At 37.0% G+C, this 22,337-nt stretch overlaps 2 protein-coding genes across 2 annotated transcripts; both read left to right on the forward strand.

Moving 5' to 3' along the window:
• The first annotated feature begins 335 nt into the window (after positions 1-335).
• On the forward strand, positions 336-8,123 carry LOC311492168 (uncharacterized protein). The gene is made up of 10 exons (XM_084550366.1): positions 336-868; positions 1,317-1,454; positions 2,430-2,526; positions 2,903-3,009; positions 3,110-3,193; positions 3,419-3,480; positions 4,178-4,258; positions 4,588-4,642; positions 5,569-5,757; positions 6,656-8,123. The coding sequence occupies exons 2-10, from the start codon at positions 1,332-1,334 to the stop codon at positions 7,619-7,621; spliced, it is 1,764 nt and encodes a 587-aa protein (XP_084406492.1). The 5' UTR covers positions 336-868; positions 1,317-1,331; the 3' UTR covers positions 7,622-8,123.
• A 285-nt stretch (positions 8,124-8,408) lies between these two features.
• Positions 8,409-19,579, forward strand: LOC311491875 (uncharacterized protein). The gene is made up of 10 exons (XM_084549930.1): positions 8,409-9,774; positions 10,227-10,364; positions 11,192-11,288; positions 11,669-11,769; positions 11,870-11,953; positions 12,172-12,233; positions 12,478-12,561; positions 13,703-13,757; positions 14,589-14,777; positions 16,081-19,579. Exons 2-10 carry the CDS (start codon positions 10,242-10,244, stop codon positions 17,044-17,046), a joined length of 1,761 nt encoding a protein of 586 aa, XP_084406056.1. The 5' UTR covers positions 8,409-9,774; positions 10,227-10,241; the 3' UTR covers positions 17,047-19,579.
• The last annotated feature ends 2,758 nt before the right edge of the window (positions 19,580-22,337 follow it).

Consider the following 22,337-nt stretch of genomic DNA (forward strand, 5'->3'; position numbering starts at 1 on the left):
CAGTTTTTAGTTACGTAACATAACACCGCTCATTCAGACTTGACACTGCAATTAAGCAAAAAGTAGATTGGATGAACTCCTAAAAGCAAAGAACAACATTCACATTTGCAGAGACTGTATACTTTAAAGTTATTTCTAAGGTATTTTGTTTGACCAATTTTAAGTTAAAGACAGTTTGAAATGAAGGCCATATTGCATTTTAATTGCAGTTTTCATGTGAATTAATATTAAAGTATTGGCCAATAATTTTCGCTTAAAAAGTATATACACGTATGTAGAATATTATAATTCTAGGGTGGAAGTGCATTTTCATGTTATCATTTATTATAGTTTACTATAGACTTCAGCAACATTAAATTTAAATGGTATTGCTAAGTTGATTCTGCTCTCTATGGGACTGGGAAGCTGAGAGGGCTGCTTGAGCTTTATTGTGTCTCATTGTGCTACGTGTACAAAGGCACATAGAAAAATAAAGTTACTAAATCCTCTAACAGCTTAATTTTTATTTCATGGTCACCCTCTAGGATAATGGGGACCCACAGATAAAAACAGAATTTTCTGAGTTTTTATGTAAGGCTCAGTTTCATTCCATCATTGCTTTACGTTATATTATTTCAATGATGTCAGTGGTCACCTAACAATTTTATTTTGCCATGTCAGGCGCCGCTCTGAAACAATAGTCATCCTGTTTGTGTAGGAAACTCATGACTTTACTGCTGTGCTTTAAGCAGGAACTTGAACAGTCGCCGATCACGTGACAATAACAGAGGACAGGAAAAGAGCCCAGCCAGTCATTGCAGCGTTTCATCAAGTGTCTGGAAATATTTCACTAAAGATGAAGCCCATTCTACCGTGACATGCAGAATATGTAAGTCAGTCCTGCTACTGCAATGCACACTCATCTGTATTGATAAGCTCATGTGTTTATGATGTTCTATTAGTTGACATTATGGCCGACAGTAGTTTGTGTTCAAGCTTCAATTAACTTTCAGAAAAGCCTCCATAGCTTCTTTTTACAATATGTATTCAGGTCAAGAATATAGATTTCACTGTTGTAATGCATTAGTTTCTACTGATTTTATGTGTGACATCATTGACTACTCGAGGTTGACTCGACTTTCACTTTGGGTTAGTGGTGTTGATCCACACCCAGTTCTAGTTAGAAGCTCACATTCATTTCCCCTTTTGTGATCGTGTTTAGAGCCTCAACACTGCACTTCTTCTGCTATTTGTCTGCTGAGTTTGAAGCTGATCAAACAATGTAATCCACAGACTATAATGTTTCTGTGTTGTTTTGACCATGTGCACGCCATTAGGAAATAACAACAAAGATGGGAAACGAACAGAGCACCCTTGAAAAGAAAGGCTGTGTAACAACGAAAGAAACTGAAAATTATGTTGTTGCCACAAAGGGAGACGATACATTTTTCATAAAAAAAGTCGATCTGAAGAAGGTAAGTGAAGAGTTCCTAATCTAACCTTGCATACAGTACAGTAAGCTTTTGTCATCATGTGAATTGAGCTTTGCAGCCTTTGTATGAGTCTTCATAATGAGCTTCCTTGAGGCAAAGTCAAAGTGGTAACATTAGCCACCAAAATATATTTTAAACCAAACTATTGTAAACAATGTTTAATTCATTTATACATTCCTTCTGACTCACAGAGGAATGTTGTGCTCTGATATGATACAGTTTGTTCTATTTTGTATATTATTCTCTTATAATAATATATATACTTGTGTTTTGTATTTAGTTTGTATATTGCTTTTTTACACATGTGTATATTGTTATATATACTTTTGTATATTTTACATAAACGTTGTATATTTATATATACTTGAATACTTTATATATACTTTATACACTGTACCTCGGTTTTTTGACCCATTTTTCCCGACTGCAATTCCTCCCATTTGTAATGAGACTGGACACAGAATCTCCCACAGGATAAATAAAGTATCTATCTATCTGTCTATCTATCTATCTGTCTATGTTCTCTCAGAACTGCTGTTTTTTTCTACATGCATGTACAGTCTTGAATATTTACTTCCCTACACTCATTATGTTTTGCACATGGCTAATATCCAGTTGGCTTGCTCAGTTCTGAAGACATTCACGCCAAGTGATGGAGTCGTGGTAACATGTCTTCATGAAAACAAGTCCTGTTGCATTTATTTTAATTATATTACAATTACGATTTAACTGGCAATTTTAGTGAAACTAAATACAAATTCTGGAAAACTGGAAAATTATTAATAACAAATTTGAAAATCAACCAACTATTTGGGCCACTAGAGCACATCACTGTGAAAACATCCAAGTGAACTGGCACACAGATGACAAGGCAAACATGAATACTCTTATCTGTAGCAGCAAAGATGAGTTAGAACCATGTGAGACACTTACTTTTGCATGTGGTGTTTTTCACAGATACCCCAAAATGAAGTTGAAACATTTACCTCAGAAATAGAAACCCTCAGGACAACAACACACCCTCACATTGTGAGCAGCAAGAACTCTTTTATAGGTAAGTTCTGAAAAATGTGTTTGATTTTTTTTTTGATGGACTTCCATATCAGTTACTATGGGTAATGTCTAAACACATACTGTAGTATACACATAATAAAGCATGTGGCAACTATATAGAGGTGGTTCTCTACTTATGTGTCTTATCATAAAGCAAAGTATCTAAAGCATTCACTATCAGAAAATTATGTTTTTAGGTCTTCGCAAAGTTAATGTTGTTGTTTTGTTTTCGTCACTTGACACTGACAAATACTGTATAAGACAAATTAGACAAATATAATATTCATGATATTAATATCATGCCATAATCCAAAAATTGCAAAAGGAATGTTTTGAAAGGTTGAAATCTAATTTGTACTTTTCCTTTTGTCTCAAAGATGCACATGAAAACATTTACTATGTGGTGATGGACTACTGTCAGGGAGGGAGTCTGGATAAAAAGATCAGAGACATGGATCTACAGACATCTCTACAAGAGTCTGAGGTACAGTTAGATCATTTAAATCTGTGAACCACTGAATACTTCCCATTATTGTTCACACTGTACTGCAGTAATTCTAGTGGAACCATCTTCTGTTTTCTAGGTACTGAGCTGGTTCGTTGAGATCTGTTTGGCTTTGAAAGCCATTCATGAAAAAGGTTTGCTTCACAAAGATCTGAAGAAAGAGGTAACACACAAGTTATACATTTTCACAGAACTGACTCACTAACAAATTCAAATCATCAGAAGATGAAACAACTAGTGATGATCTGATACTTATTTTGGATACAATGAATGGGCATTTTGCCTGTCTAACATTCACACGTCCATAGATTTACATTTAAAATTTATATTTAGAAAAAAAGAAATCCTTTACAGTTCATTTACGGTGTCACCTTTTCTCTTTTTGTAGACTGTACTCTTCAATGAATTTGGAATAGTGTGCTTGGGAGGATTCGGAAAAATCCAAGAAAAGTATAGTGCAATTTAATTTTTATTTAAAAGATATATGTGGAAGTATGTACTGTATGGTAATGTTTTGGGAACTCCTGGAGAAATCCCAACGTACTTAATTTTTTATTTTTTCAACTCTTGAACACAACGGTTTAAAAACTACAGTTTACAAAGCCCCTTACAGTCCCCTAAGCTGAACATCACTGACATTCATTCATTCATTATCTATACCCGCTTAGTCCTGTTAGGAGTCGCGGGGGTCTGCTGGAGCCTGTCCCAGCTGGCGAGGGGCAGGGGTACACCCTGGACAGGTCGCCAGTCCATCGCAGGGCTAACAGAGACAGACAACCATTCACACTCACACTCACACCTACGGCCAATTTAGAAACCTAATGAGCATGTCTTTGGACGGTGGGAGGAAGCCGGAGAAGCCGGAGAGAACCCACACAGACACAGGGAGAACATGTAAACTCCACACAGAAAGGCACAGTCGGCCCATGGATTCGAACCAGTGACCTTCTCACTGTGAGGCATCAGTGCTAACCACCTCGCCACTGTGCCGCCCATCACTGACATATGAATAAAAAATACGGAGTCATAGAAATAGTGGGAGATATACTATAAGCATATTTTATGTTTTAAATTCTATACAGTATATACAGTATAGTAATCATTTTGTTTTTGGTTTTGTTTTGTCCTCACACCACTCACAAAAAAGGTCTGCCCCTTCTGCAACGCCGGAAAGAATAAATTGTCTTGCACCAGAAGTCTTTACAGATGAGACCTATGACGCTAAAAGGTAAAGATTTATTTATTCTTGAATAAAAAATGTGAAATTTGCTTAAGATAACATTTTAGTGTTTGCTTCAAATGAGATATGGTCAGATGTTATCTTATCTTAATTGTGTATTTTTTTTCCTCACAGTTTTCTTATTCAGGTTTACCTAAGTCTGTTATTCTATTTTGCAGAAAAGCTGCAACACATATTTTCAACCTGTTTTTTTTTTTCATAAATACAAAACATTTTAAGTTGCATCTTCTCAACATAAATAAGCTTCATTGTGAGTAGTATTTTGTATACCATTACAACTACTAACTACATAACAATGACGTTTGCTTTATTCGTAGTGACATTTGGTCATTGGGATGCATACTCTATGAGCTTTGTACTCAACAACCAGCGGTAAGTTGCACACAGAGCATTTGTTTACACAGATATGCAACTCTCTAATAAAGAGGTTAAAACTTTGTTAATGAAAGCGTGAGCAGACATTAATGTAATTCCGTTACGTGGGTAAGAATCAAGGAAAATGTCTGGAACATAAACTGCAGCTTATTCACGGAATTGGAAATAGAAAAAAAACAAACAAACAAAAAAACGTTTTTTGTGATCAAAACTGACTAAAGACAGACATATCTGACCCAAGTGTATTTGATATTCCACTGAGGATCTCTAAAAAAACAAACTATCAAAGGTGTTTTCACATCAGTAACTAAACGTTTAACTAGGGATAAATTTAATCTTGATATTTCATTTTCCAATTTTTGCGACCTGGAAGTAAATGAGAGATCGTCACTCTATCCACGGATTTGTACCTCCTTGACTAGAAATTTATACTTTAGAAATATACAGTTGTTCCACACGTGTACAGGCAGAAGAGATATCCACTGAGTCTGGTATCAGATAATAAGTTTAGACCCCTGAGAGACCACAAATTTCTCCAATATAAATTATGTCTAATTTTACCACTGTACAAACCATCAGAGCCAGTGGCAATAAATGATGGGCCAAGATAAGTACATTTTCTGCTCCCTTTAATACCCTGCACTAGAAATTACACATCACAACACTAGAAAAGCAGATCGGTCGTCACAATATGTAACAGTTTGTCAGCTGTTCTTAGAAACTGAGAACCAAACTATGTTTTCAAAAAAGTCTTTGTAACTCAGTCTGAAATATTCACTGGCTCATGGGTTTCTTTGCTGCAAAATCTTCGTAAGAAGTTAAGCTCGGACAAGAAATAACAACTTTATGATGTAATGGAAAAATGGATGGAATAGTAATGTTTTTACTTTTTTTATTTTATTCTAACAATAATTCTTCTTTAGTTCATGGCAGAAACTACAGTCAACCTCAAGACTATGATAATTCAAGGTCCTTATCCATGTCTCCCAGAGACGTTCTCACGAGAGCTTTGTGAACTCCTGATGGACATATTAAGCAGTGATCCTCAATTAAGACCAACAGTCAGTGAGATCTTGGCACGCAGGATTATTTCAAGCTGTCTCTTAACAAAGGTATGTATTTTCCTTAAATAAAATACTGAATTCATTTCCCCAGAACACGCTATGCCCAAAGTCAAATTTTCCAGTCAGCTTTTCATTACCAGTACAATCAAACGCATCCAAGTAGGATATCTGAAATTCTTCCTAAACCTGTTTCAAAGGGTGATTAAGAGGCAAAACACTGTAAATGTAATTTAACACCACAAACTAATTTATTTAACCTAAAAATGATAATGCTATTGTAATGTAAAAAAAGTTCAGACACATTGAACCGACATTAAAGAACTATTGACAACAATGTTGCATTTGAACACACCACAGAGACTACATCTAACAGCCAGTGTGCAACACATTTACTGTTCAACAAATGTGGAATCAGCTTCTCCAGAAAAGCTGCATGGTTGTTGAGTGGAATAATGTGAACACAAGCACACAAACCAACTTGCTTTTTTGATTATTTATTTATTTTTATTATTTTTTGAACAAATGACATTAAGATAAATTCACTACATCCCAAACTGATCAAGTATCTGTATAATGATCCACAGAGGCCCAAAGGACTGTTTTGGAGGCACGAGGGACACCTACCCAATATTTGGCAGGTGGTCATAATGTTATCAGTTATCTGATCGGTGTATCTTTTTAATATATGGTGTAACTTGTGCCTCACTTGATCAGTTACAACTTAAAACAGTAACACATGACTGAACAGTTGTGTTTGATGGCTTACTATACTTGCTTACGTTTGATCAGAAATCTGATTTATAGCATCTATTCAAATACCCACTTCAACACAGTGAGAAGAACCATTGAGATTCCTAAAAGTTTTCCAAAGGGCTTAACTTGTGTTTCAACTCATTATTGTCTCGAGGCATATAGCTTTCAACTGATAACATCTTTGTTTTGACAGTGCAAAAAAACAGTGGTGGACCTCCAGGACAAGCTGAAAATTCTGAGGGCTCTGGCTGATGGTTTGGAGCGTGTACATAAGGGCACCACTGTTGGCAGTCTGACAGGAGGAGTGATTGGAGCAGTGGGAGGGATCACATCCATAGTGGGCCTTATACTGGCCCCCTTCACTTTGGGAGCCTCCCTTATTGTCACTGGAGTTGGTGTGGGAGTGGGTGCACTTGGTGGGGTCACTGCTGCTGCCTCAAATATCACTAATATGGTGAACCAGTCTACTGACCGCAAAGCTATTAAAAGCACCATTAAAGAGTTTGAACAGAAGATTAATGCAGTTGTCCTCTGGCTCCAGGAGATTGGAAATGGCTTAGAAACAATCAGAAACAGTTGTGACTCAGTTAACACACTTGATGATGATAGCACATGCACAACAGAAAACCTGAGGAGGGTTGGCTTCAGGACAGGAAAGAGCCTAGGTGGCATTGGTGAACTTGTCAGACTAGTTCAAGCGACAAACATTGGCAGGATAGCTGCACAAGCATCCAGGGTAGTACGTGTGGCAGAGGTAGCAACAGGTGTGCTTTCTGGTTTATTTATAGCAGTGGATATTTTCTTCATTGCTATGGATGCTAAAGAGATCCACCACATTAGAAAAGCACAGGCAGCAGAGGCGCAACCAGAGTCAGTACCTGAATCGGAAATCTGTGCCCCCACCTCTGACCAAGCTACACTGTTGTCAAGCTCAGTGATGCAAGAGTCTGACACTGCTGAAAATGAACCTGAGCCTGACACAGCAGGAGCACAGGACCAGTGTCCAATCAAATCTGAGATCATGAAATTTGTTCGATCAGTCAGGAAGGCAGCAGACCATTTGGAAAAAGTCTTGGATGAGCTCAAAACCATAACCTTGTCTATCCCTTCACTTGGGGAAGAAAGAGAGGATGGATGGCAAGACATGAAATTAATGTAACCCAAAGGGTACATTAGTGAAATCAGGCCACTCTGATGCTCCATCCTGTGCTCTCACGCAGTACAATAGTTCATGTTACTGCAAGGCCACATCAGGCTTCAGCTTTGACAAGTGTGCCCTAGTGGGTCACAACTATAATTATTATTATTATTTTACCTTTTTGTAACTATATATGAGGATTTTGAGCTTTACACTTGTTTTGATTGTCAGTAGTAACTCTGTTCAAGATATCATTACTATTTGCGTCACAGACATGTTAAATGGTTATCGCCAGGTTTAACTATGCATTGCTTTTTTAATGTTGTTACTCATTGCTTATCTCACAGCAGACATTTTTGTTAAGATTCATCAAATACTCTTTAATATAATTTGGTATAAGCTGTCACAGTAATAATCAAAGAGACTGGTTTCCAATATCATGAGTCAATGTCCATTTGCAGTGAAAATTATAATAAAAAAAGTCAGCAAAATGGTTTGACTGTCACGTTTTAACTTGTGATAAAAGGGAACACTTCATGACATAACATTCAACTATTAAGGCATTACAAAGTATAAGTCAAGATACGTACGTACAAATAAAAACAAGGCAAGACAAGGCAGCTTAATTCCGATTTACTCTTAAAGAACATTTCTATTATTCATTGTGTGCTTTACATCTAAAAAGAGATGTAAAAACAAGAAACATGCACAATGCAGTGGTAGAAAGAAGGGATTTAAGTGTCAAACAACAATCAAGGAATTAGAAACTTACAGATGGTAGTGTCGTCAAACAACTTGAACAATTGACATTGTGCATCTATGGGTCCAGAACAATACACCTGCCTTGAAATCCATCCCTCAGCCATAGTCTTTGCATCAGTTGGTTTCAAAAGCTCTATTTATGCATAACGTTGTATGGTATAATTATGAACTGAGTGATGAAATGAGTGTTTTTAAGTCGTCTGTCACAGGAAGAGGTCACAGCTGATCAGCCTACATAGATGATTATTATCTGGATTGATAATATACTGTACGCATACGGCAACATTTAATGATACTTCAACCAGTTTTTCTCTGTATGTGTGTAACTATGATAAACAGAAAGTGAGCTGGAAGTGAGCATGAGGGGCAGAACTAACACATACAAACATAAGTTTTTATTAAAAAAAACAAAAAGAAACCATGGTCCAGGACACACACACTCAACAAAGCGCCTGTGCTTATAGTAATCAGTGAACGATTGAACAAACTGCAGTAAGTAGGTTGTGGGTTTGCAAATGCCTGCTTCTGAATGTGCTGTTGAGGCCCCGATGGCAAAGTCCTACGGAAGATGTCAAAGAAAACATGTAGCTGTGAAAACATAACAGTTTTTAGTTACGTACATAAGACCGCTCATTCAGACTTGACACTGAAATTTAGCAAAAAGTAGATTGGATGAACTCGCATTTACAGAGACTGTATACTTTAAAGTTATTTCTAAGGTATTTTGTTTGACCAATTTTAAGTTAAAGACAGTTTGAAATGAAGGCCATATTGCATTTTAATTGCAGTTTTCATGTGAATTAAAAAGTATACACACGTATGTAGAATATTATAATTCTGGGGTGGAAGTGCATTTTTATGTTATCATTTAATATGGTTTACTATAGACTTCAGCAACATTAAATTTAAATGGTATTGCTAAGTTGATTCTGCTCTCTATGGGACTGGGAAGCTGAGAGGGCTCCTTGAGCTTTATTGTGTCTCATTGTGCTTGTAACAAAGGCACATAGAAAAATAAAGTTACTAAATCCTCTAACAGCTTAATTTTAATTTCGTGGTCACCCTCTAGGATAATGGGGACCCACAGATAAAAACAGAATTTTCTTCTTTTTATGTAAGGCTCAGTTTCATTCCATCATTGTCTTACGTTATATTGTTTCAGTGATGTCAGTGGTCGCCTAACAATTTTATCTTGCCATGTCAGGCGCCGCTCTGAAACAATAGTCATCCTGTTTGTGTAGGAAACTCATGACTTTACTGCTGTGCTTTAAGCAGGAAGTCGAATAGGCGGCGATCACGTGACAATAACAGAGGACAGGAGAAGAGCCCAGCCAGTCATTGCAGCGTTTAATCAAGTGTCTGGAAATATTTCACTAAAGATGAAGCCCATTCTACCGTGACATGCAGAATATGTAAGTCAGTCCTGCTACTGCAATGCACACTCATCTGTATTGATAAGCTCATGTGTTTATGATGTTCTATTAGTTGACATTATGGCCGACAGTAGTTTGTGTTCAAGCTACAATTAACTTTCAGAAAAGCCTCCATAGCTTCTTTTTACAATATGTATTCAGGTCAAGAATATAGATTTCATTGTTGTAATGCATTAGTTTCTACTGATTTTATGTGTGCCTTCACTGACGAGTCGAGATCGACTCGACTTTCACTTTGGGTTAGTGGTGTTGATCCACACCCAGTTCTAGTTAGAAGCTCACATTCATTTCCCCTTTTGTGATCGTGTTTAGAGCCTCAACACTGCACTTCTTCTGCTATTTGTCTGCTGAGTTTGAAGCTGATCAAACAATGTAATCCACAAACTATTATGTTTCTGTGTTGTTTTGACCATGTGCCCATGCACCATTAGGAAATAACAACAAAGATGGGAAACGAACAGAGCACCCTGGCAAAGAAAGGCTGTGTAACAACGAAAGAAACTGAAAATTATGTTGTTGCCACAAAGGGAGACGATAAATTTTTCATAAAAAAAGTCGATCTGAAGAAGGTAAGTGAAGAGTTCCTAATCTAACCTTGCATACAGTACAGTAAGCTTTTGTCATCATATGAACTGAGCTTTGCAGCCTTTACATGAGTCTTCATAATGAGATTCCTTGAGGCAAAGTCAAAGTGGCAACATTAGCCACCAAAATATATTTTAAACCAAACTATTGTAAACAATGTTTAATTCATTTATACATTCCCTCTGACTCACAGAGGAATGTTGTTGTCTCTGATATGATACAGTTTGTTCTATTTTGTATATTATTCTCTTATAATAATATATATACTTGTATTTTGTATTTAGTTTGTATATTGCTTTTTTACACATTTGTATATTGTTATATATACTTTTGTATATTTTACATAAACGTTGTATATTTATATATACTTGAATATTTTATACATAGTTTATACACTGTACCTCGTTTTTTTGACCCATTTTTGCAGACTGTAATTCCTCCCATTTGTAATGATACTGGACACAGAATTTCCCACGGGAAATATATCCACATGGCTTGCTCAGTTCTGAATACATTCACGCCAGGTGATGGAGTGGCGGTAACATGTCTTCATGAAAACAACTCCTGTTGCTTTTATTTTAATTATATTACAATTACAATTTAACTGGGAATTCTGGTGAAACTAAATACAAATTCTGATAACTGGAAAATTATTAATATCGAATTTGAAAATCAACCAACTATTTGGACTACTAGAGCACATCACCGTGAAAACATCCAAGTGAATAGGCACACAGATGACAAGGCAAACATGAATACTAGAGTTAGAGCCATGTGATAGACTTACTTTTGTGTGTGGTGTTTTTCACAGATACCCCAAAATGAAGTTCTAACACTTAACTCAGAAATAGAAACCCTCAGGACAACAACACACCCTCACATTGTGAGCCTCAAGAACTCTTTTAAAGGTAAGTTCTGAAAAATGTGTTTGATTTTTTTTATTTTTTTTTTTGATGGACTTCCAAATCAGTTACTATGGGTAATGTCTAAACACATACTGTAGTATACACATAACAAAGCATGTGGCAACTATATAGAGGTGGTTCTCTACTTATGTGTTTTATCATAAAACAAAGTATCTAAAGCATTCACTATTAGAAGACAACATTTTTAGGTCTTAGCAAAGTCAGTGTGGTTGTTTTGTTTTTTTCACTTGACACTGACAAATATAAGACAAATTAGACAAATATATATTCAAGACATTAATATCATGCCATAATCCAAAAACTGCAAAAAGAATGTTTTGAAAGGTTGAAATCTAATTTGTACTTTTCCTTTTGTCTCAAAGATGAACATGAAAACATTTACTATGTAGTGATGGACTACTGTCAGGGAGGGAGCCTGGATAAAAAGATCAGAGACATGAATGCATGTCCACAAGAGTCTGAGGTACAGTTAGATCGTTTAAATCTGTGAACCACTGAATACTGCCCATTATTGTTCACACTGTACTGCAGTAATTCTAGTGGAACCATCTTCTGTTTTCTAGGTACTGAGCTGGTTCGTTGAGATCTGTTTGGCTTTGAAAGCCATTCATGAAAAAGGTTTGCTTCACAAAGATCTGAAGACGGAGGTAACACACAAGTTATACATTTTCACAGAATTGACTCACTAACAAATTCAAATCATCAGAAGGTGAAACAACTAGTGATGATTTGATATTTATTTTGGATATAATGAATGGGCATTTTGTCTAACATTCATACCTACATAGATTTACATTTAAAATTTATATTTAGAATAATAATATTTTACATTTCATGTACGGTGTCACCTTTTCTTTCTTTGTAGACTGTACTCCTCAATGAATTTGGAATATTGTGCTTGGGAGGATTCGGAAAAATCCAAGAAAAGTACAGTGCAATTTAATTTTTATTCAAAAGATATATGTGCCATTATTATTACTGTATGTTAATGTTTTGGGAACTCCTGGAGAAATTCCAATGCATTTATTTTTTATGTTTTCAACTCTTGAACACATGACAGTTTAGAATGCCCCTTATAGTCCCCTAAGCTGAACATCACTGAAATATGAATAAAACACTACATAATATAGTATTTTTTCCCCCTTGTGTTTTGTCCTCACACCATCCAAAGTTCTGCTCCTATTGCAATGCCAATGGAAAGAATAAATTGTCTTGCACCAGAAGTCTTTACAGATGGGACCTATGATGCTAAAAGGTAAAGATTTATTTTCTTCTTGAATAAAAAATATGAAATATAGTAAAGACAACATTTTAGTGTTTGCTTCAGTTAAAGGGGAACTCCGGCGCAAAATGAACCTGGGGTTAATAACACATGTGTACCGAGTTCGACCGTTCTCTGGTATTTGTTTTCATGCATTTGTTTTGTTAGTCAAATGTGACCAGTTTTCTTGCAAACCGCTATTTAGCGTATAACGCTAGCCTTCGGGGCACACCTACACATAAAAAGAAATCGCTATTTCTATACCACTAACAAGGCTCACAATATTACCACACTTACACGGTAGCATAATTAGGGTCTGTACATGTAAACCGAAGCATTGAGAACTTTGCAAGTATACAGGCAGTTTATTAAAAAAGGAACACAGTACCGTTCGCGTCGGGCTCGCATATCCAGGCGGGCGCCATCTTGGGGAAACTGAACTTTCTGTTGCTGGAAGAAAGCACTGAGAGCATAGAGAAGCACTGAACGAAGAGCGTTCAGTTTCCCCAAGATGGCGCCCGCCTGGATATGCGAGCCAGACGCGAACGGTACTGTGTTCCTTTTTTAATAAACTGCCTGTATACTTGCAAAGTTCTCAATGCTTCGGTTTACATGTAGAGACCCTAGGTATGCTACCGTGTAAGTGTGGCGATATTGTGAGCCTTGTTAGTGGTATAGAAATAGCGATTTCTTTTTATGTGTAGGTGTGCCCCGAAGGCTAGCGTTATACGCTAAATAGCGGTTTGCAAGAAAACTGGTCACATTTGACTAACAAAACAAATGCATGAAAACAAATACCAGAGAACGGTCGAACTCGGTACACATGTGTTATTAACCCCAGGTTCATTTTGCGCCGGAGTTCCCCTTTAAGATATGGTCAGATGTCATCTTATCTTAATTGTGTATTTTTTTCCTCTCAAATTTCTTATTCATGTTTACCTAAGTCTGTTCTTCTATTTTGCAGAAAAGCTGCAACAAAATTTGCAGACTCATAATTTCAACCTGTTTTTTTTTCCAAGAAGACAAAACATTTTAAGTTGCATCATCTCAACATAAATAAGCTTCATTATGAGTAGTATTTTGTATACCATTACAACTACCAACTATATAACAATGACGTTTGCATTATTCATAGTGACATTTGGTCATTGGGATGCATACTCTATGAGCTTTGTACTCAACAACCAGCGGTAAGTTGCACACAGAGCATTTGTTTACACAGATATGCAGCTCTCTAATAAAGAGGTTAAAACTTTGTTAATGAAAGCGTGAGCAGACAATGTAATTCTGTTACGTGGGCAAGAATCAAGGAAAAAGCCTGGAACATAAACTGCAGCTTATTCTTGGAATTGGAAATGGAAAAAAAAAAAGGGGGGGTTTGTGATCAAAAAACCCTCAAAAAGTCCCTTTTAAACTAAATGTTTAAAAGGGACAAACAAATTTAACGTTGACATTTCATTCCCAATTTTGGCGACCTGTAAGTAAATGGAAATTCTTCAAGTTACCCAGCGATTTCTACCTAGTTGACTAGAAATTTATACTTTAGAGATATACAGTTGTTCCAGTGAAATAAATGTGTACGGGTAGAAGAGATGTCCACCAATTCTGGTATCAGATATTGACTTTAGACTGGGACCACAAATTTCTCCAATATAAATTATGTCTATTTTTACCACTATATAGACCATCAGAGCCAGTGGCAAAAACAATGAATGGCTGAGAGAAGTACCAATTCTGCTCCCTTTAATACCCCGCACTAGAAATTACATAAAAAAGCAGATCGGTATAATATAATATCATAATATGTAACAGTTTGTCAGCTGTTCTTAGCAACTGAGAGCCAAACTTTTTTTTTCAAAAAAGTCTTTGAAAATTGTAACTCAGTCTGAAATACTCACTGGCTCATGGACTTTTTGCTGCAAAATCTTTTCATAAATAACTTTATGATGTAATGAAAAAAATGGATGGAACAGTAATGTTTTTACTTTTTTTATTTTACTGTAACAATAATTCTTCTTTAGTTCATGCCAGAAACTACAGTCAAGCTCATGCCAAGGATACTTCGAGGTCCTTATCCATGTCTCCCAGAGACATTCACAGAAGAGCTTCGTGACCTCCTGATGGACATATTCAGCAGAGATCCTCAATCAAGACCAACAGTCAGTGAGATCTTGGCACGCCCGATTACTTTAAGATGTCTGTTAACAAAGGTATGTAATTTCCTTATATCCAATACTGAATTCACTTCCCCAGAACACGCTTTGCCCAAAGTCAAATCTTCCAGTCAGCTTTTCATTACCAGGAAAATCAAACGCATCCAAGTAGGATATCTGAATTTCGTCCTAAACCTGATTCAAAGGCTGATTAAGAGGCAAAACACTGTAAATGTAATGTAACACCACAAACTAATTTATTTAACCTACAAATGATAATGCCACTGTAATGTAAAACAGACAAATAATAATAATAATAGTGTGTGCGGCAACTTAAACGCTTTAAGGTTCGGGCACATTAAACCGACATTAAAGAACTATTGACAACAATGTTGCATTTGAACACACCACAGAGACTACATCTAACAGCCAGCGTGCAACACATTTACTGTTCAACAAATGTGGAATCACCTTCTCCAGAAAAGCTGCATGGTTGTTGAATGGAATAATGTGAAGACAAGCACACAAACAAACTTGCTTTTTTGATTGTGTGATTAATACTATAATTTACAGTGTTTGTGTTATAATTCCTTTTCAAATAAATCACGAAAAGCTGGAAATAATGCTAGGGAAGTTGGAAAGCTGTGGCTTAACAAGTGGTATTAAGATATTGACTATAGACAACAGATAACAAAATATAAATGTCGGTGAAAGGACCTTCCATCAGCTCAAAAACACGCTGGTCATTAAATGCAATGTTCTTCTAGGGGAACTTTTGGATCTGGCATTCATGTGGATGTTACTTTGACATGTAACACCCACCTAGACCAGACCAGGTACCCCCACCCCATAACACTCCTTGATGGCAGCAGCCATCCTCAGCAGGATGCAGCCTGACAGACACACACAAAAACTCAAAAAACATGAAAAACATCACAAGGTGTTGACGTGGCCTCCAAATTCACTAGATCCCAAACTGATCACGTATCTGTGTAATGATCCACAGAGGCCCAAAGGACTGTTTTGGAGGCACGAGGGACACCTACCCAATATTAGGCAGGCGGTCATAATGTTATCTGTTATTTGATCGGTGTATCTTTTTAATATATGGTGTAACTTGTGCCTCACTTGATCAGTTGCAACTTAAAACAGTAACACAGTTGTGTTTGATGGCTGACTATACTTGCTTGCGTTTGATCAGAAATCTGATTTATAGCATCTATTCAAATACCCACTTCAACACAGTGAAAAGAACCACTGAGATTCCTAAAAGTTTTCCAAAGGGCTTAACTTGTGTTTCAACTCATTATTGTCTCAAGGCATATAGCGTTCAACTGATAACATCTTTGTTTCTTGACAGTGCAAAACAACATTGGCGGACCTCGAGGACAAGCTGAAAAATCTGAGGGATCTGGCTGATGGTTTGGAGCGTGTACATAAGGGCACCACTGTTGGTAGTCTGACAGGAGGAGTGATTGGAGCAGTGGGAGGGATCACATCCATAGTGGGCCTTATACTAACCCCCTTCACTTTGGGAGCCTCTCTTATTGTCACTGGAGTTGGTGTGGGAGTGGGTGCACTTGGTGGGGTCACTGCTGCTGCCTCAAATATCACTAATATGGTGAACCAGTCTTCTGACCGCAAAGCTATTCGAAGCATCATTAAAGAGTTTGAACAGAAGATTAATGCAGTTGTCCTCTGGCTCCAGGAGATTGTAAACGGCTTTGAAACACTCAGAAACAGTTGTGACTCAGTTAAGACACTTGATGATGATAGGACATTCACAACAGAAAACCTGCAGAGGCTTGGCTTCAGGGCAGGAAAGGGCCTAAGTGGCATTGCAGAACTTGTCAGACTAGTTCAAGTGGGAAACATTGGCAGGATAGCTGCACAAGCATCCAGGGCAGTACGTGTGGCAGAGGTAGCAACAGGTGTGCTTTCTGGTTTATTTATAGCAGTGGATATTTTCTTCATTGCTATGGATGCTAAAGAGATCAACCACATTAGAAAAGCACAGGCAGCAGAGGTGCAAAGAGAGTCAGTACCTGAATCGGAAATCTGTGCCCCCACCTCTGACCAAGCTACACTGTTGTCAAGCTCAGTGATGCAAGAGTCCGACACTGCTGGAAATGAACCTGAGCCTGACACAGCAGGAGCACAGGACCAGTGTCTAATCAAATCTGAGATCATGAAATTTGTTCGATCAGTCAGGAAGGCAGCAGACCATTTGGAAAAAGTCTTGGATGACCTCAAAATCATAACCTTGTCTATCCCTTCACTTGGGGAAGAAAGAGAGCATGGATGGCAAGACATGAAATTAATGTAACCCAAAGGGTACATTAGTGAAATCAGGCCACTCTGATGCTCCATCCTGTGCTCTCACACAGTACAGTAGTTCATATTTGGGATGCACCGAATATTCGGCCACCTAAAAATTTCGTCCGAAAGACTTTTATCACCGAAACAACATGGCCGAAACAGGAAGTTGTGATGACGCAAGCAACAACCGCACCCAGAATGGGTATGTCTGCCAAGTGGACGTATTTCAAAATATAAAGTATTACATAAATATTATATAGAGACCCACTGATAGCGATTTGCAAAACGTGTAATGCAGAAATTTCAAGAGGGGTGCATCTGCAAAGAATTTCTCCATGCCGTGTTTGATTTATCACCTGAAATCCAAACATCCAACCTAGGAAGTTTCCCAGTGATGGTGCCAAGGTAAAAGGGCAAGGGTTCCCATTACGTTGATTGCGATCGACCAGTAGATCGCAAACGCAGTGCGGGTAGGTTGCGTGCCACTGGAAAAAAAATAAATAAATAAAATTTTTAAAAACAAACAGCAAGACAAAAGTTAATCGTTTTGTTTTGTTTTTTCACTCTTTATAGCGACATGCCCGTTCAGCGACACATATCCACAGCCATGCGAAACTTCAGTTAAGACTACCGTCTTTCTTAAGCGGACATTGCTATTTTTCTAAAGGTGCAGTGCACCAATTTTTCTTAATAAATATAAAAACAAACATGCTCAGTCCTGATTTCCAGCTGCAAAAGCTTTTGCTGCATTATTATTTAATGTACACATGAGTGGGGTCAAGTTAAACATTTTATTTAGATTGTTATTTTATTTTATATTATGCATTGTTGGAATGTGCTAAATAGATATTTTCATGATTTTGTAATGATTGATTCTTTGAAACATTAATATTAATTCATGCAATTGCAATGCCTTGATTTAAAAGGGGTTAGTACACAGTCATAGCCATAAATGCAATAACTGTCATAATATTTTCTTTCAGTTTTTGGTTTTCAGACAAGAATTTTCATTTCGGTGCATCCTTTGTTCATATTACACTGTTGCTGCAAGGCTACATCAGGCTTGAGTTTTGACAAGTGTGCCCTAGTGGGTCATAGCTAAATATGAGGTTTGTTGGTCATAAGTGTTTGTTAGTAAGAGGACTTAAGCTTTCTAATCATTGTTGCAGCTACTCTTGCTAGTTAGTTAATTTCTCCTGCAAGGCTGGGTTGAAAATCAACAAATGATTGTATTATTATTACCTTTTAGTAACTGTATAATCAGGATTTTGAGCTTTACACTTGTTTTGATTGTCAGTAGTAACTCTGTTCAAGATATCATTACTATTAGCATCACAGACATGTTAAATGGTTATTGTAAGGTTGAATTATACATTGCTTTTTTATGCATATTATTTTTTTATATTACATTTATTACAAGATTCATCAAATACTCTTTACTATAATTTGGTATAAGCTGTCACAGTAATAATCAAAGAGACTGGTTTCCAATATCATGAGTCAATGTACATTTGTAGTGAAAATAATAAAAAAAAAAGTCAGCAAAATGGTTTGACTGTCACGTATTAACTTGTGATAAAAGGGAACACCTCATAACATAACATTCTACCATTATGGCATCACAAAGTACAAGTTACGATATGTACAAATAAAAACAAGGCAAGACAAGGCAGCATAATTTCGATTGACTCTTAAAGAACATTTGTATTATTCATTGTGTGATTTACATCTAAAAAGAGATGTAAAAACAAGAAACATGCACAATGCAGTGGTAGAAAGAAGAGATTCAAGGGTCAAACAACAATCAAAGAATTAGAAACTTACAGATGGTAGTTTCATCAAACAACTTGAACAATTGACACTGTGCATCCTTGGGTCCAGAACAATACACCTGCCTTGAAATCCATCCCTCAGCCATAGTCTTTGCATCAATTGGGTTCAAAAGCTCTATTTATGCAAAATGTTGTATGGTATAATTATGAACTGAGTGATGAAATGAGTGTTTTTAAGTCGTTTGTCATAGCAGATCAGCCTACACAGATGATTATTATCTGGATTGATAATATACTATATGCATACGGCAGTATTTAATGATACTTCAACCAGTTTTTCTCTGTATGTGTGTAGGTATGATAAACAGAAAATACCAGAAGTGAGTATGAGGGGCAGAACTAACACACACACAAACATAACTTTATGTTTTTTAAAAAGAAACCATGGTCCAGGACACACACACTCAACAAAGCGCCTGTGCTTATAGGAATCAGTGAACGACTGAACAAACTGCAGTAAGTAGGTTGTGGGTTTGCAAGTGCCTGCTTCTGAAAGTGCTACTGACACCCCGATGACAAAGTCCTACGGAAGATGTCTTAGAAAACATGTAGCTGTGAAAACATAACAGTTTTTAGTTACGTACATAACACCTCTCATTCAGACTTGACACTGAAATTAAGCAAAAAGTAGATTGGATGAACTCCTAAAAGCAAAGAACAGACATTCACATTTACAGAGACTCCATACTTTAAAGTTACTTCTAAGATATTTTGTTTGACCAATTTTAAGTTAAAGACAGTTTGAAATGAAGGCCATATTGCATTTTAATTGCAGTTTTCATGTGAATTAAGTACCGTAAATTCCGGACTATAAGCCGCTACTTTTGTCACTTGCTTTGGACCCTGCGGCTTATACAACGGCGGATGGATTTTTACAGCTAACGGTCACCAGGGGCGCACTATCATGTCATAGATGATGACACTAGGATTAAGAACTGACTTTTCTGGTATAGTAGGCTGGTTATTTTGATACAGTAAACGGCCGTGTTACTGCACCTTTACTGCTGTGTTGGCTGTTTTAGAAAAAGATGCTGGTTATTTTGTTGAGCAGCCGGGTTACTACACTTTTGCTGCCGTGTTACAGGCAAGCACTTTTACAAACAAATTCAATTTAGCCATTTAACGTTATTACCTCGTCAAGCGTTGTAAGCTTTGTTTTTTGTTATACTGCACTACTACGGTACTATGACTGCAGGAAGTGCGCTAGGAGCGCACCGTTGTATTATTTGTTCACTGCACGAATGCTGTTTGTAATGTTAATGTGAAATGATGAAACATGATGTGAAAGTTTGATCGATTGATTTTTTGTTTGATTGATCGAAAGAGTCATGTTTGTCAAATGTAAATAAATGGGACGCTTTGCATTTCCAAACAGTCATTTCTGTCCCGACAATCCCCTCCGTGGTCGAAGAAACCCTTACAGTAATTAAACATTAAAACACCAGCGGTTTATAGTCGGGTGCGGCTTATATATGGCACAATCTGTAGTTTCTCCAAAATTTAGCTGGTGCGGCTTATATTCAGGTGCGCCTTATAGTCCGGAAAATACGGTATTAGCCAATAATTTTCACTTAAAAGTATACACACATATGTAGAATATTATAATTCTGGGGTGGAAGTGCATTTTTATGTTATCATTTAATATGGTTTATATAGACTTCAGCAACATTAAATTTAAATGGTATTACTAAGTTGATTCTGCTCTTTATGGGACTGGGAAGCTGAGAGGGCTGCTTCAGCTTTATTGTGTCTCGTGCTTATAACACGGGCACATAGAAAAATAAAGTTACTGACTCCTCTAACAGCAAAGGCACTTCATTTTCATTTCATGGTCACCCTTTAGGACGATGGAGACCCACAGATAAATACTCTGAATTTTCATGCGCCATGTCAGGCGCCGCTCTGAAACAGGAGTCAGCCTGTTTGTGTAGGAAACTCATGACGTTATTGCTGTGCTATAAGCAGGAAGTCGAATAGTCACCGATGACATGACAATAACAACGCCTTGGAGAGGACTGGTGAAGAGCTAAGTCTGTCATTGCAGCGTTTCATCAAGTGTCTGGAAATACTTCAGATGAAGATGAAGCCTATTCTACCGTGACATGCAGAATATGTCATTCAGTTCTGCTACTGCAATGCACACTCATCTGTATTGATAAGCTCATGTGTTTATGATGTTCTATTAGTTGACATTATGGCCGACAGTAGTTTGTGTTCAAGCTTCAATTAACTTGCAGAAAAGCCTCCATAGTTTCTTATGACAATATGTATTCAGGTCAAGAATATAGATTTCATTGTTGCAATGCACTGAGTAGTCAACACAACTTTCACTTCCTCTGGGTTAGTGGTGTTGATTCACACCCAGTTCTAATTAGAAGCTCACATTCATTTCCCCTTTTGTGATTGTGTTTAGAGCCTCAACACTGCACTTCTCCTGCTATTTGTCTGCTGAGTTTGAAGCTGATCAAACAATGTAATCCACAAACTATAATGTTTCTGTGTTGTTTTGACCATGTGCCCATGCGCCATTAGGAAATAACAACAAAGATGGGAAACGAACAGAGCACCCTGGCAAAGAATGGCTATGCAACAACAAAAAAAACAAAAAATGGTGTTGTTGCCACAAAGGGAGACGATACATTTTTCATAAAAAAAGTCAATCTGAAGAAGGTAAGTGAAGAGTTTCTAATCTAACCTTGCATACAGTACAGTAAGCTTTTCTTATCATATGAACTGAGCTTTGCAGCCTTTACATGAGTCTTCATAATGAGCTTCCTTGAGGCAAAGTCAAAGTGGTAACATTAGCCACCAAAATATATTTTAAACCAAACTATTGTAAACAATGTTTAATTCATTTATACATTCCCTCTGACCCACAGAGGAATGTTGTTGTCTCTGATATGATACAGTTCATTCTATTTTGTATATTACTCATATAATAATATATATACTTGCATTTTGTATTTAGTTTGTATATTGCTTTTTTACACATTTGTATATTGTTCATATATACTTGAATATTTTATACATACTTTAAGTATGTGTACAATATTCAAGTATATTTGAGTGTGTGTATGTATAAGACATTCATTAATACACAGGATTAGATATAACAATCCCTTGTGCCAAAATCCCAGGCAAAACACATTTAGAGGCCCTGTCCAACTGAGAAACCCTAACAAACCTACAGTCATGTGATATGACGCTTAACCTACAATCTAAATTAACTAAGTAAATCCTGCTGGCTTGTATGGCCCACTCAGCAGCAGACGCTAACTCAAACCTTGTGAAATATAAGCTAACCAAATGCTACTGGTTAGCTTAAACTAAAATCTAACTAAACTAAGTAAATGCTGCTGGCTTGTAGGCCCACAGAGCAGCAGAGGATAATTCAAACATTGTGAAACATAAGCTAACCTAACGCTGCTGGCTTGCATGGCCCGCTCAGCAGCTAACCATAGCTACC

The sequence above is a fragment of the Chelon labrosus genome (genome assembly GCF_963514085.1).
Source record: "Chelon labrosus genome assembly, chromosome: 8".
Lineage (NCBI taxonomy): Eukaryota > Metazoa > Chordata > Actinopteri > Mugiliformes > Mugilidae > Chelon > Chelon labrosus.